Below are 12250 nucleotides of genomic sequence, written 5' to 3'. Positions count from 1 at the left end.
GATGCCCCAAATATCTAAGACTCAACCGTGCCTGCTGAGGCTCTAGACATGTGAGTGAGGCATTCTAGGTTACCAATCCCCAAATAAACTAGCCAGGACTAAAAGAACAGCTCAGCCAACTATAAAATTGTGCAAAATAATACACACTTATTGTTTGAAGTTGCTACAGTCTGAGGTGCTTTGTTATATATTAAAGTCTAGCAGATGCAAATGCATCTTTTGATGTTCTTCATGTAACTCCATTCCACCACCTTCTCCATTTTGAATGTATCGTGTCTTTTATCTTCCTGTTTCCTAGGAATTCTGGATGGCTTTTTGAATGGGATTATCTGGTATTTGGATGATAATCCCACTCATTGGCTCCTTGGACTTGACCTTTCAACACTAAATGATATGCTCTTTCAGGTCTGGCAGTGTATTTTAATATTCTTTAATTTCCAGTACCTAGCTCAGGGCCTGGAATAAACCAGTTAATGACAAATACATATTAACAGTGGCAACAATCTATGTGGCTTAGTGATTTTTCCCTAGCAATACTGAAGAGATCAGCTGGAAGAACAGAGAAATTAGACAGGTGGAGTGACTGGAAGGTCCAAGTAAAGAACTAAGAACAGGATCAAGTACATTTCACAAAAGTGTAATTTTGCAACAGGGTTAATCTAGACTTCAAATTTCCCTGGTTAGCTGAATGCCAGTATTCTTGAAAATAAACACATTTGAATAAAATTATAGAGAATGACCAATTATAAATTAAGCCAATAAACTAATATCATTTCCACCAATAAAAATAAATTGAAAATATTTTAAAATATAAATTTAAAGCTTGTAAATACCACACAGTAATTTAATGACAGGAAAAAACCTTACTCTTTTCCTTTCTGCAGATGAATATCATCTGATCTTTGTGTTGGACTGGAAAAATAACTGTTGGCATTAGCAGAATGATATGCAATCCTCACCTAATCCCAGAGAGACAGAGACAAAGAAAAGAGAGAATTTATTGATAGACCTTTTCAACATTTATTTATTTATCATTTATTATTTCAGTCTTAGAAATTTCATTGAGTAGAAAAATGTAAAACTACTTTATATTTTTCTTTTAAGATCTGTTATCTACTATGCTATAAATTTTTTTTAAATTATCAAAGTTCACTTCATTCCTTCCACCCTTCACTAACATCAGCACTACTGTACCAAGTATACACAGATCATAGCTTTTCCATAATTAGAACTGCAGTGGAAACTAAGAAGATACATACCAGGAAAAAGGTAGTTATTGACAAATAAAATATTCTTTTGCTCTGTGGAGAACTTTGAGAGATTTAATCCAAATTAGATTGCCAAAGATTTCTAAATGATTCTGCATACTAGAGTGAGAGGACTTTGGGCTTCCCATTAGGAATGATTATACCATCTTTGGAGTACAAATGCTTTGGAGTACAAACTATGATAAAAATTAGAATTCATAAATTACAGGTAGCAATTTAAACTTACACAACCAGTTTGGGAAGCAATCTTGCCACATAAGTCGAGTCATAAAATGTTCCTTTGATTTGATCTGTTAGTTTCATATTTGTGAAATTGTCCTAACAAAGCAACCCCAAATACAGAAAAGTCTAATGAACATAGATGCTCAATACAGTATTATTTATGGTCATAAAACACCAGAAGTAAATAAAAACTTATCAGTAGGGAGATGGTTATTTAAGCTTGGTAAACCCATGTAATAACACTACTTAGTCATTAAAAATAGTAATTATATAAATTATTTAATAAAATTAGTATTTAATACTAACACGTGAAAAACTACATATGAAATTAAATGTATAATTTTATTTATGAAAAAATAGAGAGATGAATTTTATCTCATGACCAAGTAAATGTAGAATAATGAAATATTTTCAGGTATGGGAAATTTTCCTGTAGGCTATAGGTTTTCTATCATCTTATATCTTGTATCATATCCAGGATAATAGCCAAGAGCCAAACCATATGACGTCATTTCTCATACATTTTTAATACATTCATTCATTTTGATTTAGAGTAAGATACATATAAACATCACCATAATGTTTTTACAGTATCAAATAGTATTCTGAGGCTTCCCTACCTTATCTTCTGGAAGTCCAGTCTGGCTAAAATAAATAGCATAACGGTCATCACCTTTGATGTAGAATCTATAAACATCAGAATCTGGAGCCACCAAAAATCCACTAAAGCGTGCAACAAATGTGTCTTGTTCCATGGGCCAAATATAGGAAGCTGAATCTACCCAACTGGCACCCATGTATCCAGGCGTTTTTTCATTGTATTCCAGTATCTCTTCCAGATGTACTGGACGGCTATTATTCCACACCTCAAGCTTCAGGCCTCTCCCTCCTAAATGTAATGAAATAAAATAAGTCTTTCATTGGGATCATAATGCAGTGTCTCAATGGATTTCTATTTGGGTATTGGTTATAGATTCTGTATAACAATTCATATTTTTAGCATGTGTGCAAACAAAACAATTACACATTCCCCTACAAGTACCTGTAGCCAGAGGGCAGTCTGTAATTTGTTCATTATTACTTCACTTATTTAAGCCTCAGTTTCCACATATGTAAAATGGGAGTAATAATAATATTTGCATGGCTGCTATAGGGATTATGTATAATACATATGTAAAACATCTGGCATTTAAAAAGTGCTTTATGTAAGATAATATATAGTAATTATTACTTATGATATAACTGATGTTGCAAAACTTCAAAATTCATGCCATTTTATTACAAAACCTTTGCCTTGACTATTGTAACAAAAGTAAATTAATGGCTTACAAAGCCATTAATCAAAGAAGAGAAATTGTTGACTTTCAGATTTCTCTCAATATTTGTTTTACTTTTTAAAAAAAACATTACTTCTACTCTAGGATTTCTTCTCCTTCTTGGACAGAACCAAAAACAGGATACTCTCAATAAACTGTACCTATACTTGCCAGAATAAACCCTGCGATTAAAATTTTTCCTAATCAGAAACAAGCCATCTCTCTTTTTTTTTCCTTCAACTGCAACAACAATTAGGCTTATTTCTTCCTTTAGCAGCCTTAAGTTTGTCTGTATATGGAAAATAATGGCTACCCTTCTTCAACTGAATTTGCTTGAAGACAAGCTTGAGCACTTCAAACTTTTACAGCAGCAGTGTTTAGTGATGTACGCAATTTTCTTTAAAGTCATCAATTATAAATTATAAAAATTATTTTCTTAAACTGTTCATTTTTTTCTAATATTCAAACCAAAGAAATTTAAGAGCTTCATAAACAATTCATTTGGCTTCAAATGTGAAACAATGACACGATTATAAACAACTTTCACTGTGCAAACCAGATACGAGATACACACCACATGCAGACACATGTACAGCATTTCAATGGTATTAGTGTAGATAGGAAAGCAATTTCACTGAGCCACAAGGTGAAAGTCTGAAAAGAATTTAGAGCAACATTTCTCTCATCTCCTGTTTTCACTCCCACGTTATTCTAGACAAGTGAATATTTAACTTCCCGTATTTATCTTTTTTTAATCAGAAAAGGGCATTTAAAAAATTTCTATGTAGACTCTACCAAGTTTTAGTTATCATAATTTAATTAGAGATAAAAGCATAATTAAACTCTGTCAGTAGAGGCGTGCTGTTTTCAGTAGGGTGTCTTGATAATTTAGGCTGGGTTTTTCTCCACAGGTGCAGCTTTGTGGTAGCTATTTTAACAGAAATATTTTCTAATCCAGAAAATGTAAATTTTAAAACTTGGAGGAAATTTCTTACAATTCTTACTATAAATTCTAAATTCTAAAAAGTTTAAATAATATTTTTTACTAATATATTCTTTTTATGTAAATATAGAAATGGCTATTGTCCCTTACAGTAACTTACCTGGATATACAGTTTTGAGAATATGAGGTTTGGGGGGTGTCTTGCAACATATACTATTTTCTGTGACATTAAAAATATCACAAGGTTCACCTATAGAGAAGCAAGATACAAAACCGTTACTACTGAAACTTCAGAATGCAAATCACATCAGTGTATCTTTAAGCACTTTTGCAATTAAAACAAAGTTGCATAAACAAGAGGCAAAATTGGGGCTCTTTATTTCCTTTACATATTTTCTATTAAAGCTTTTCACATAATAATTGTCACACTTCCACAAAGCAACATTTTTTTCTGGTGGAACATCACAAGCATCACAAACCTGAGATAGAAAATTTCATAATTTCTGAGATAAAAAATTTGAAAATACTATGTCTTTGCACAAAATGTCACTTCTGAATCCAAAGTAAAAACTTATATTTTGTTCCTTGGAGAGAAGTTGCTGAATAAACCCATGTCATTCAGAATTTACAAAGGTAGATGACCCTAGACCTCTTGGGTAGAAAAAAGTGCTGGTTTAGTCCAAGTTCTTCAAACGAAAAAAAAAGGGGGATAATAATTGTTAAATGGCATTTTCACAGACAGACTGAAACCAAAATAGGAAAAAAGCCTAAAAGATAGCTATTGTAACTTTTACATACGCACAATTAGACTTACGAGAAGAGTCTATGTTTTAAACCTCCATGTGTTCCTCACAATGCCTCACATATGGTCAGCCCTCGGAAAGTATTCACTGAAATGGCAACTGCAGCCCATGAAATGTGAGGACAAGGGAAAAGGAGAGAGATATTTTTGCCAAGTTTTGTTTGATAGCCTGGAAAATTTAAATTTTGACACTACTTTTCACTATTTTATTTGTTTGTGTGTTTTTTGAGTCAGGGTCTTGCTCTGTCACCCAGGCTGGAGTGCAGTGGCATGATCACAGCTCACTGTAGCCTCCACCTCCTGGCTCAAGCAATCCTCCCATCTCAGCCTCTCAAGTAGCTGGAACTACAGGCATGTACCACTATGCCAGCTAATTTTTTTTCTTGTTTTCTTTCTTTTTTTGTAGAGACAGATCTCCCTGCACTGCCTAGTCAGGTATCAAACTCCTGGGCTCAAGTAATCTTCCTTCCTCAGCCTACCAAACTGCTGGGATTACAGGCATGAGCCACTGCACCCAGCCCCTTTTGCTACTTTGAGTGTTTTATGGATGCAAGAAATTTGAACCAGAAAACAGTAAATAGGAACAGTATATTAAACAAATCACCCATTTTATTGGAAGCAAAGGAAAGGCACATAAACAACATGTTTTCAAGAGATTATTGAGGATTCAAAATCTTGAATCTGGTTGCCATATTAATGGTAGTGAAAGATGATAGAAAACTAATATGTTTTCTTTTCATATCAACTGTATCATAGTCGTATGCAAAATAAACATAAGATCAGATTATAAAACGTAGTATATAAATTAAAAGTGCATTATGGCCCTGGTTTTAATGTTTAAAACATAAAATCTGGTCAGATTAATACATTATACAAATTTTAAATATTTATGGCCCAGGTTTTAATATGTATGCCAATGACCAGCAAGGATTCACGCAGACACGAAAGAAGACTGTATAACTATGACATGAGGTTGCTTAATATCCATTTCCCTTTTTTTTGAAATCACATTTTGGCTGGCCTGTGGGCAGAATCTGTAAAAGGTAGAAAGTACTTGAGCAAGAGGACTGTGGAAATGCATATGCCTTGTTGCATGGGCAGGCATCCTGTCCCCTGCCTAGCAATATCAGTGATGTCATTATGGCTGAATGGGAAGATTCTCATGATCACATTCACTTCTTTTGAGCTGCATAGCTCCCTACCTCTGAACAGATCTGGACAGGACACATAAAAGTGAAGCATAACCATAGAACCAAGGCCTACATGCATTTGTAAACATATAACTCATTGAAATTACTGCTCTTTCCAAGGCCAATATCTACAGTGATTACTAATGTCCGTATGAGGCACAGTATATGAGAAGAGTATGAAGAGAATAACCCAAAATATTACTTTAAATTTCCTCACAATTAGCTAACTCGCTGAGAAATAACAACCATTCAAAAAAGGCATTTAAGAGCTTCTAAATTAAGGGTAGGTGTATCCTTAAACGGTGGCGAGGAATTCATGGATGGCAGCTACAATGCTGCTACACAAAGCCTGTTGGTGCCAACCCTAGAGCTCAGGTCCTATTCACATGAGGTTTCAGGGAGTGACCCTTGCTGGAAAATTGCAATGGAAAGAGTATCAAACCCCAGAACCAAATGACTATGTGAAAATACTCAGCTTCCAATTGAAGGCATGAATTGAGAAAAGACTATTATTATTATTACAAATTATTAAAGAACAGGCAGAATTTGTGGTAATAAGGTAATATATCAAAAACCATGAGAAATACCTCCAACTAGAACTCTGACGGGGAAATCTGTCTGATCAAAGAACCGCCCGCTTATTGTCAGCGTGGTGCCACCTCGAATGCTTCCTTGTGAAGGGAAAATCGTGGTGACCTCTGGGGGAAAAGCACATTAAATAAAATATCATAAATATTACACATAAACCCAAATGCCCGATTTTTTAAAAATTCCAAATTATCTAGCCATAGCACCTAACACAGGTAGTAGATTACCAACTGCCTGAATTAGGTGTTTCATTACTTTCTCTGATGCAATCCTGCAAAAAATACAATAGACACGGCATTGACAAAGACTTACATTCCGTGAGGACCAGGCTTTAGTGGTGACTGATATTAAAGCAACATTGGTAATGCGAGCATTAAAGAAGTAAGGAAAACCTGAGCTGAGCAGGAAGGCAGGTAGAACCACCTCTTCTTCCATATGCTCTTGAAGAATGAATCTTTCCTATGTTTATGGATCAACCCCTTATAATTTTCTTTTAGAGTAATACATTTAACTATGATTGAACTTCTTGTGGTTTTGTATATATAAGTTGTAGGTATATTGTAAAATAGCCCAGTACATGACATACGGCAGATTCTTACTAAAATTTATCCTTATTAACTCTATCAAATATCTATGTATTCTTACATATGAATTTCACACTAAATAAACTTCTAGGAAAAGCCAAGATATATCACATTTGATTGATTCCAAGACCCACCTTTTTTAACATTTTTGAAATCTAAACGTATCTTTCCATTATTCCTGACCGGGAGTGACGTACAATTCTTTCAGGATGATGTGTGTTTGTTCTGACACTCTCCAGGGGATACTATCAACCTGAAACCTCTTCAAATTAAATTATGATCATCTTGAGGATTCTTTTGGACCACACTGAGAGCATAAATCTGGGACAGCTTAAATGTTCTCCAAGTTACCAAAGTCAGACTTTACATTTTTTGACTTTACAATGGTGCAAAAATAATGAATTTGGTAGAAACCGTATAGTACTTAGAATTTTGAATTTTGATCTTTTCCCAGGCTAGTGATATGCGGTAAATACTCTCTCCCGATGCTGAGCAGCACAGCCAGCTGCAGCCCCCAGTCAGTCATGCAATGATGAGGGCAAACAACCTGTATTCTACAGAGCACTGTGTTGCCAGATGATTTAGCCAAATTGTAGGCCAATGTGAGTGTTCTAAGCATGTTTAAGGAAAGCTAAGCTAAGCTAAGCTAATACACATTCAGTGTATTAAATGCATTTTTGATGTAACAATATTTTCAACTTATGATGGGGTTACCCCATTGTAAATTGAGAGGCATCTATACTGGTTTTTGGTTAAGATTGACAGTGGAGATTTTTTTCCCTCTCTGTGCCAACAGCCAAAGTTGAAACATGCAAATTTCCCTGCTGTCTGTGTTAGTGTAATGAGTTTATTTTTCAATCAATCTTAAACTAAGAATATTGTCTGCTGTGGGGGAGGTTCTGCTTAATGTTGTAGCTTCCTGTTAGACTCCCCATCTTAGGCATTTTTCCTTTCCTAGCAGTACATCAAATAATATAATACACGTTACACTCATTGTCTTTGGTTTGATTAAATCAATTATACACTGCCTTCCCCCCACCCCCCGCAACAGAGTGAAAGAAAAGTCACATACCTGCATATGTTTGAAACATTGAAATTTTATTGAGAGAAGAAACAAAATATGCCATTTTCTGTGGAAAACTCCTGTTAAAAAAAGGTTAAATTTTCTGCTTTAAATAATCTTTAATTTAGGAACTTTTTTTTAACTTCAGTGATAGAAATTATGTCATAACCTGCAAAAGAGCAGGATGGAACTTTTGGGAGAAGATAAGAATGTTCTTTATTTTGATTTGGTCGTTGGTGACATATGTATACACATTTGTTACTGAATTGCAAACTATATCTCAATAAAGTTGATTTCTTTTTTTTTTTTTTTTTGATGGAGTCTCGCTTTGTTGCCAGGCTGGAGTGCAGTGGTGCAATCCTGGCTCACTGCAACCTTTGCTTCCCGGGTTTGAGGGATTCTCCTGCCTCAGCCTTCCAAGTAACTGGGACTACAGGCGCATGCCACCATGCCCAGCTAATTTTTTTGTATTTTTAGTAGAGATGGGGTTTCACTATGTTGGCCAGGATGGTCTCGATCCCTTGACCTCGTGATCCATCCTCCTCGGCCTCCCAAAGTGCTGGGATTACAGGTGTTAGCCACAGCGCCTGGCCCTACAGTTTATTTTAAGAAATTATATTGACATAAAAAAGCATACAGAAGGATTACCCTTTATAAAGGCTGGGATCTTCTGCTGACCACCCCAGTCTGTCTTCTTTTAGAACCTCCTTTTTGTTCTGAGAGGAGGGATCATGCTAAGACCTTTTAATTGTTTATGCCGTTTGATCTTTACATCAACCACATGAGGTAGGTGAATTTCAGAGAATTAACTTAAGATCACACGGTGAGTAAGTGGCAGACACAGAACTGGACCCAGGCAGTTTGAGTCCAGAGCTGTGGCTCCTCACCTGTGTATTACACAGTACTCCTCCTCTGCCCACTAATCTGTGTGACACTGCAAATGGATGACAGCAAATTAGCAACAATTGACTGGGTTAAAACTGTCCTTAATAAACACAGTGCCCATTATTCATATATATACACTTATACTTCTATAAACCTAAAGAATTAAGGAGGAAAATAATTCTGGAAATTAAATGCTGTTACTTTAATTACCTTCAAGACATTCTTCATTAGAAAAGTTAAGAAATTCAAATATTAAGACTCAAATCTCATTCATCATAATTATACTGAATTAGAATCTAAAAGAATAATGTAAATCTTGTCACTGAGACCAACAATTAATGCTCCTGTAAATCTAACCCAGGCATTACCATGTTCATTTGCAAGACTAAAGAGTCTCTGGAAATATTTTATGCTAGATTAGTTACTTAAGAAGTTCATACTAGATTTCATATTTTTATGTCAGAAGCCTTTTGGCTGATTTCCCAAAGATCTGAAACCATGCTAGCTCCAGCGATATTGTGTCTGATCAGATCCTGCATCTCAAAAATTAACTCTGCTTCTTAAGTTAGTGGGGAAATTGCCTCCTGAAATAAAATTTGAATGTAATTTATTTTGGATGACACTGAGGTTTATTTTCACTAATTCATTGATAATGACTAGGCATTTCTCAATTAAGGCAGCTTCGTCTGAACCTTATCAGTTTGGAACAGCTGTTGTTTGAACTTGGGGTAATAGAAGAGAGAAGGTTGGCTATTAAAAGAAATATAGAATAGATGCCACAGAAAGGCCTTTAATTGGTTCATTTGATATTCAACAATGCTCATGAAATTTGTGAAATATGAATTTTATAAGTTAATGAATGATTTAACATTCAAAAAATACCATGTAATCTTAAAACTAGGCTTTTAAATCGTAAATGTCATATTTCTGTTATCTTAACTTCATAAGAATATTTTATACAGAAACACAAATTTCCTCAATTCTAAGACATTTGTACAAAGGGATAGCCATTGGCTTAAAAAAAAAAATGGGTGAGGGGTGGAATTATAAATTGAGTCCACAGAATCAACAATTTAATGCAGTATTTTTGCTTATATTATATGTGAATTTGCTGGCATTTCTAAATTGAAAGTTCTGGGCATGTTAATGCAGCATATTGATTTATGGGTACTTATCAATCACATTCAACCTTGATCACTCATATCTTCTATTTTTGGATAATTGTTTCTCTGAGAGACATATGATGGATTTGGCAATTAATGTCTTTCATACAGACTCAGAACTAAGAATTCATTTTCCTTTCACCTTGGGAAGGTTGCTACTAAGAGCATTTAAAAAAATCATATATAGTTCAAAAAAATCATTTAAAACTCAATAATTATTGCTCCTAACATGGTTTTCTAATATGTTCAACAAAATCCTGTTGCACTGTCTTATCAAGTTGTATGTAAGTAGGTCATCCCTAAAGAGAATAACTGTTAAGCTATGGGACCCTAAGTCATGTGTCCTATGTAAATCACAAAGGTGTATCCTAGCATCGTTTATATATCTTTCACTCTGATTTACTCTTAGTTTTGGTCTAGCCTATATTGGTCTATAATAAAGTGTCCAGCCAGTCATCAATTTGTTATAATGACACCTATTGCCTCTAGGTGTCTAGAAGTAGATGATCTCTAAATATAATGATAGTGTACTTGAGTTCACTAACCAATTGCGGTTCCATACATGAAGGGACAAAATCTCATCCTTCACTTGTAGTCTGTGAGTGCTGCTAGGAATAACATCTACTTTGATTGTAATATTGCCATTTTTTTCAGACCTCTGATCATTGTTCAGAGACAGAAAAGAAATTAACAGATCTTTCCTATTATTAATCTACTATAGCTATATTAGGATTTAGTGTTAAATAATGCAATTTATTTGAATTTCTGTCAACTCACTTTCTCAACTGGAGACACTGTGACATTTTGGGGAGAATAATTAACTTGGGTTTGGCACATCATGATACTGCCCACTAAAGGCCATTACCATACCCAGTTACTGTGACAGCCAGGGGATTCTCCACACATTTGCAAATGCTCCCAAAAGTGGGGAAATCCTGCTATGGTATGAAATCCTGGATCAGGATGGTAAGTAGTGATGAAATGTGGTACTGGTTGCTGAACTGTTCCATCAGTCATGGCAAAGCACTGGAATAAAATGCTCAGGTCCTAGAGTTAGATAGCATGGGTTTGCACACTGATGCTGCTTCCTACTAGCTGAATATCCCTGGGCAAATTATCTAATGTTCCTAAGTCTCATTTTCCCAGTGGGTAACACGGGGTGGATGATAACATTCAATTTATCCATGGGAGCTTCTTTGGGAGGATTAAACTTGATAATGTATGTAAAGTGCTTAACACCACGCCTGCTGCTAAATGTTCACTATTATTATCTATAATATGCGGTTTCAACATGCATTGAGATTTGCATATTCTGATGTTTCTATAAATGTATAATGATCTTCCTTATTGAAATTAGAATGCAGAACATCTGGAAATGAGTTCTAGTTTTATTAAAAGTCATAAATATGAGTTATTAATATTGCTGTTAAGATGCACAATTGAAGGATATAACTACCATCATTCACAACTCTCTATGTCTTGATAACTTAAAAGAAAATCTTTATCAGATAATAGTAACCATGAGCTTTTGTTTCTTCTTCCATTAGTTTAAATCTAAATTTAATTACTTTAGTTATTTAAAAAGTTACAGTTAAATCAGAAAAGCTGCAGGACATAAAATAATACTTTTCCATAACACAAGTAAAGATTTTTATGTTATTTTAGTTAATGCTAGATTTCCCTACAACAGAAAGGTTATGTATGAAGCATAAATTGTGAGTGAAAAGAAGTTACAGACTCTTTAACTGTTAATTGGGGAAAGAAAGTAGTTAATTTTTTAAACCTCTGCAACTATGGCACAAACTAAATATACATTTTATCTTATTTACCCAGTTGAATCAATTATAAAAATTATTATTTACAACATAGCCTACCTTCCATAATCATTATCTAAGATGAAGCTGACATTGTGATGACCTGGAATTTAATGAAAATACACAATCAATTAAATTCCCAATCACAAAAGAACAATAACTATATTATAAAGCTGATTTAAAAGCAAAGAAAAAGTATAAAATCAAAATTATATTTATCCAATTTTCTGTTCATCATCAAAGAAATAAAAATTGAACTATCTTAAAGCAGCCACTATAAAAAAATATACATAATAAGGTGTCTTGAAGTTATAACTAGAAACACCTAACAAAATATGATCATAAATGAAGAATAATAAAAGAAAAGATATGTAACCATATTGCCCTGAAATTTCTTTTATTTATTTAACAG

At 34.2% G+C, this 12250-nt stretch overlaps 1 protein-coding gene across 1 annotated transcript in view; it reads right to left on the bottom strand.

The window, feature by feature from the left end:
- PKHD1L1 (PKHD1 like 1) overlaps positions 1-12250 on the bottom strand; it is a 163575-nt gene that overhangs the window by 130012 nt on the left and 21313 nt on the right. Inside the window, exons 9-14 of the mRNA XM_003256116.4 lie at positions 11899-11941; positions 7986-8056; positions 6329-6439; positions 3910-3999; positions 2111-2379; positions 868-959 (exon numbers count right to left, since the gene is read on the bottom strand). Of these exons, the coding sequence (XP_003256164.2) occupies positions 868-959; positions 2111-2379; positions 3910-3999; positions 6329-6439; positions 7986-8056; positions 11899-11941 (676 nt within the window). The remainder of the gene's footprint in view (positions 1-867; positions 960-2110; positions 2380-3909; positions 4000-6328; positions 6440-7985; positions 8057-11898; positions 11942-12250) is intronic.

This window comes from Nomascus leucogenys, chromosome 16 (genome assembly GCF_006542625.1).
Source record: "Nomascus leucogenys isolate Asia chromosome 16, Asia_NLE_v1, whole genome shotgun sequence".
Taxonomy (NCBI): domain Eukaryota; kingdom Metazoa; phylum Chordata; class Mammalia; order Primates; family Hylobatidae; genus Nomascus; species Nomascus leucogenys.
Note: the sequence above shows the minus strand (reverse complement) of the source record. Positions and strands in the feature narration are given on the sequence as shown.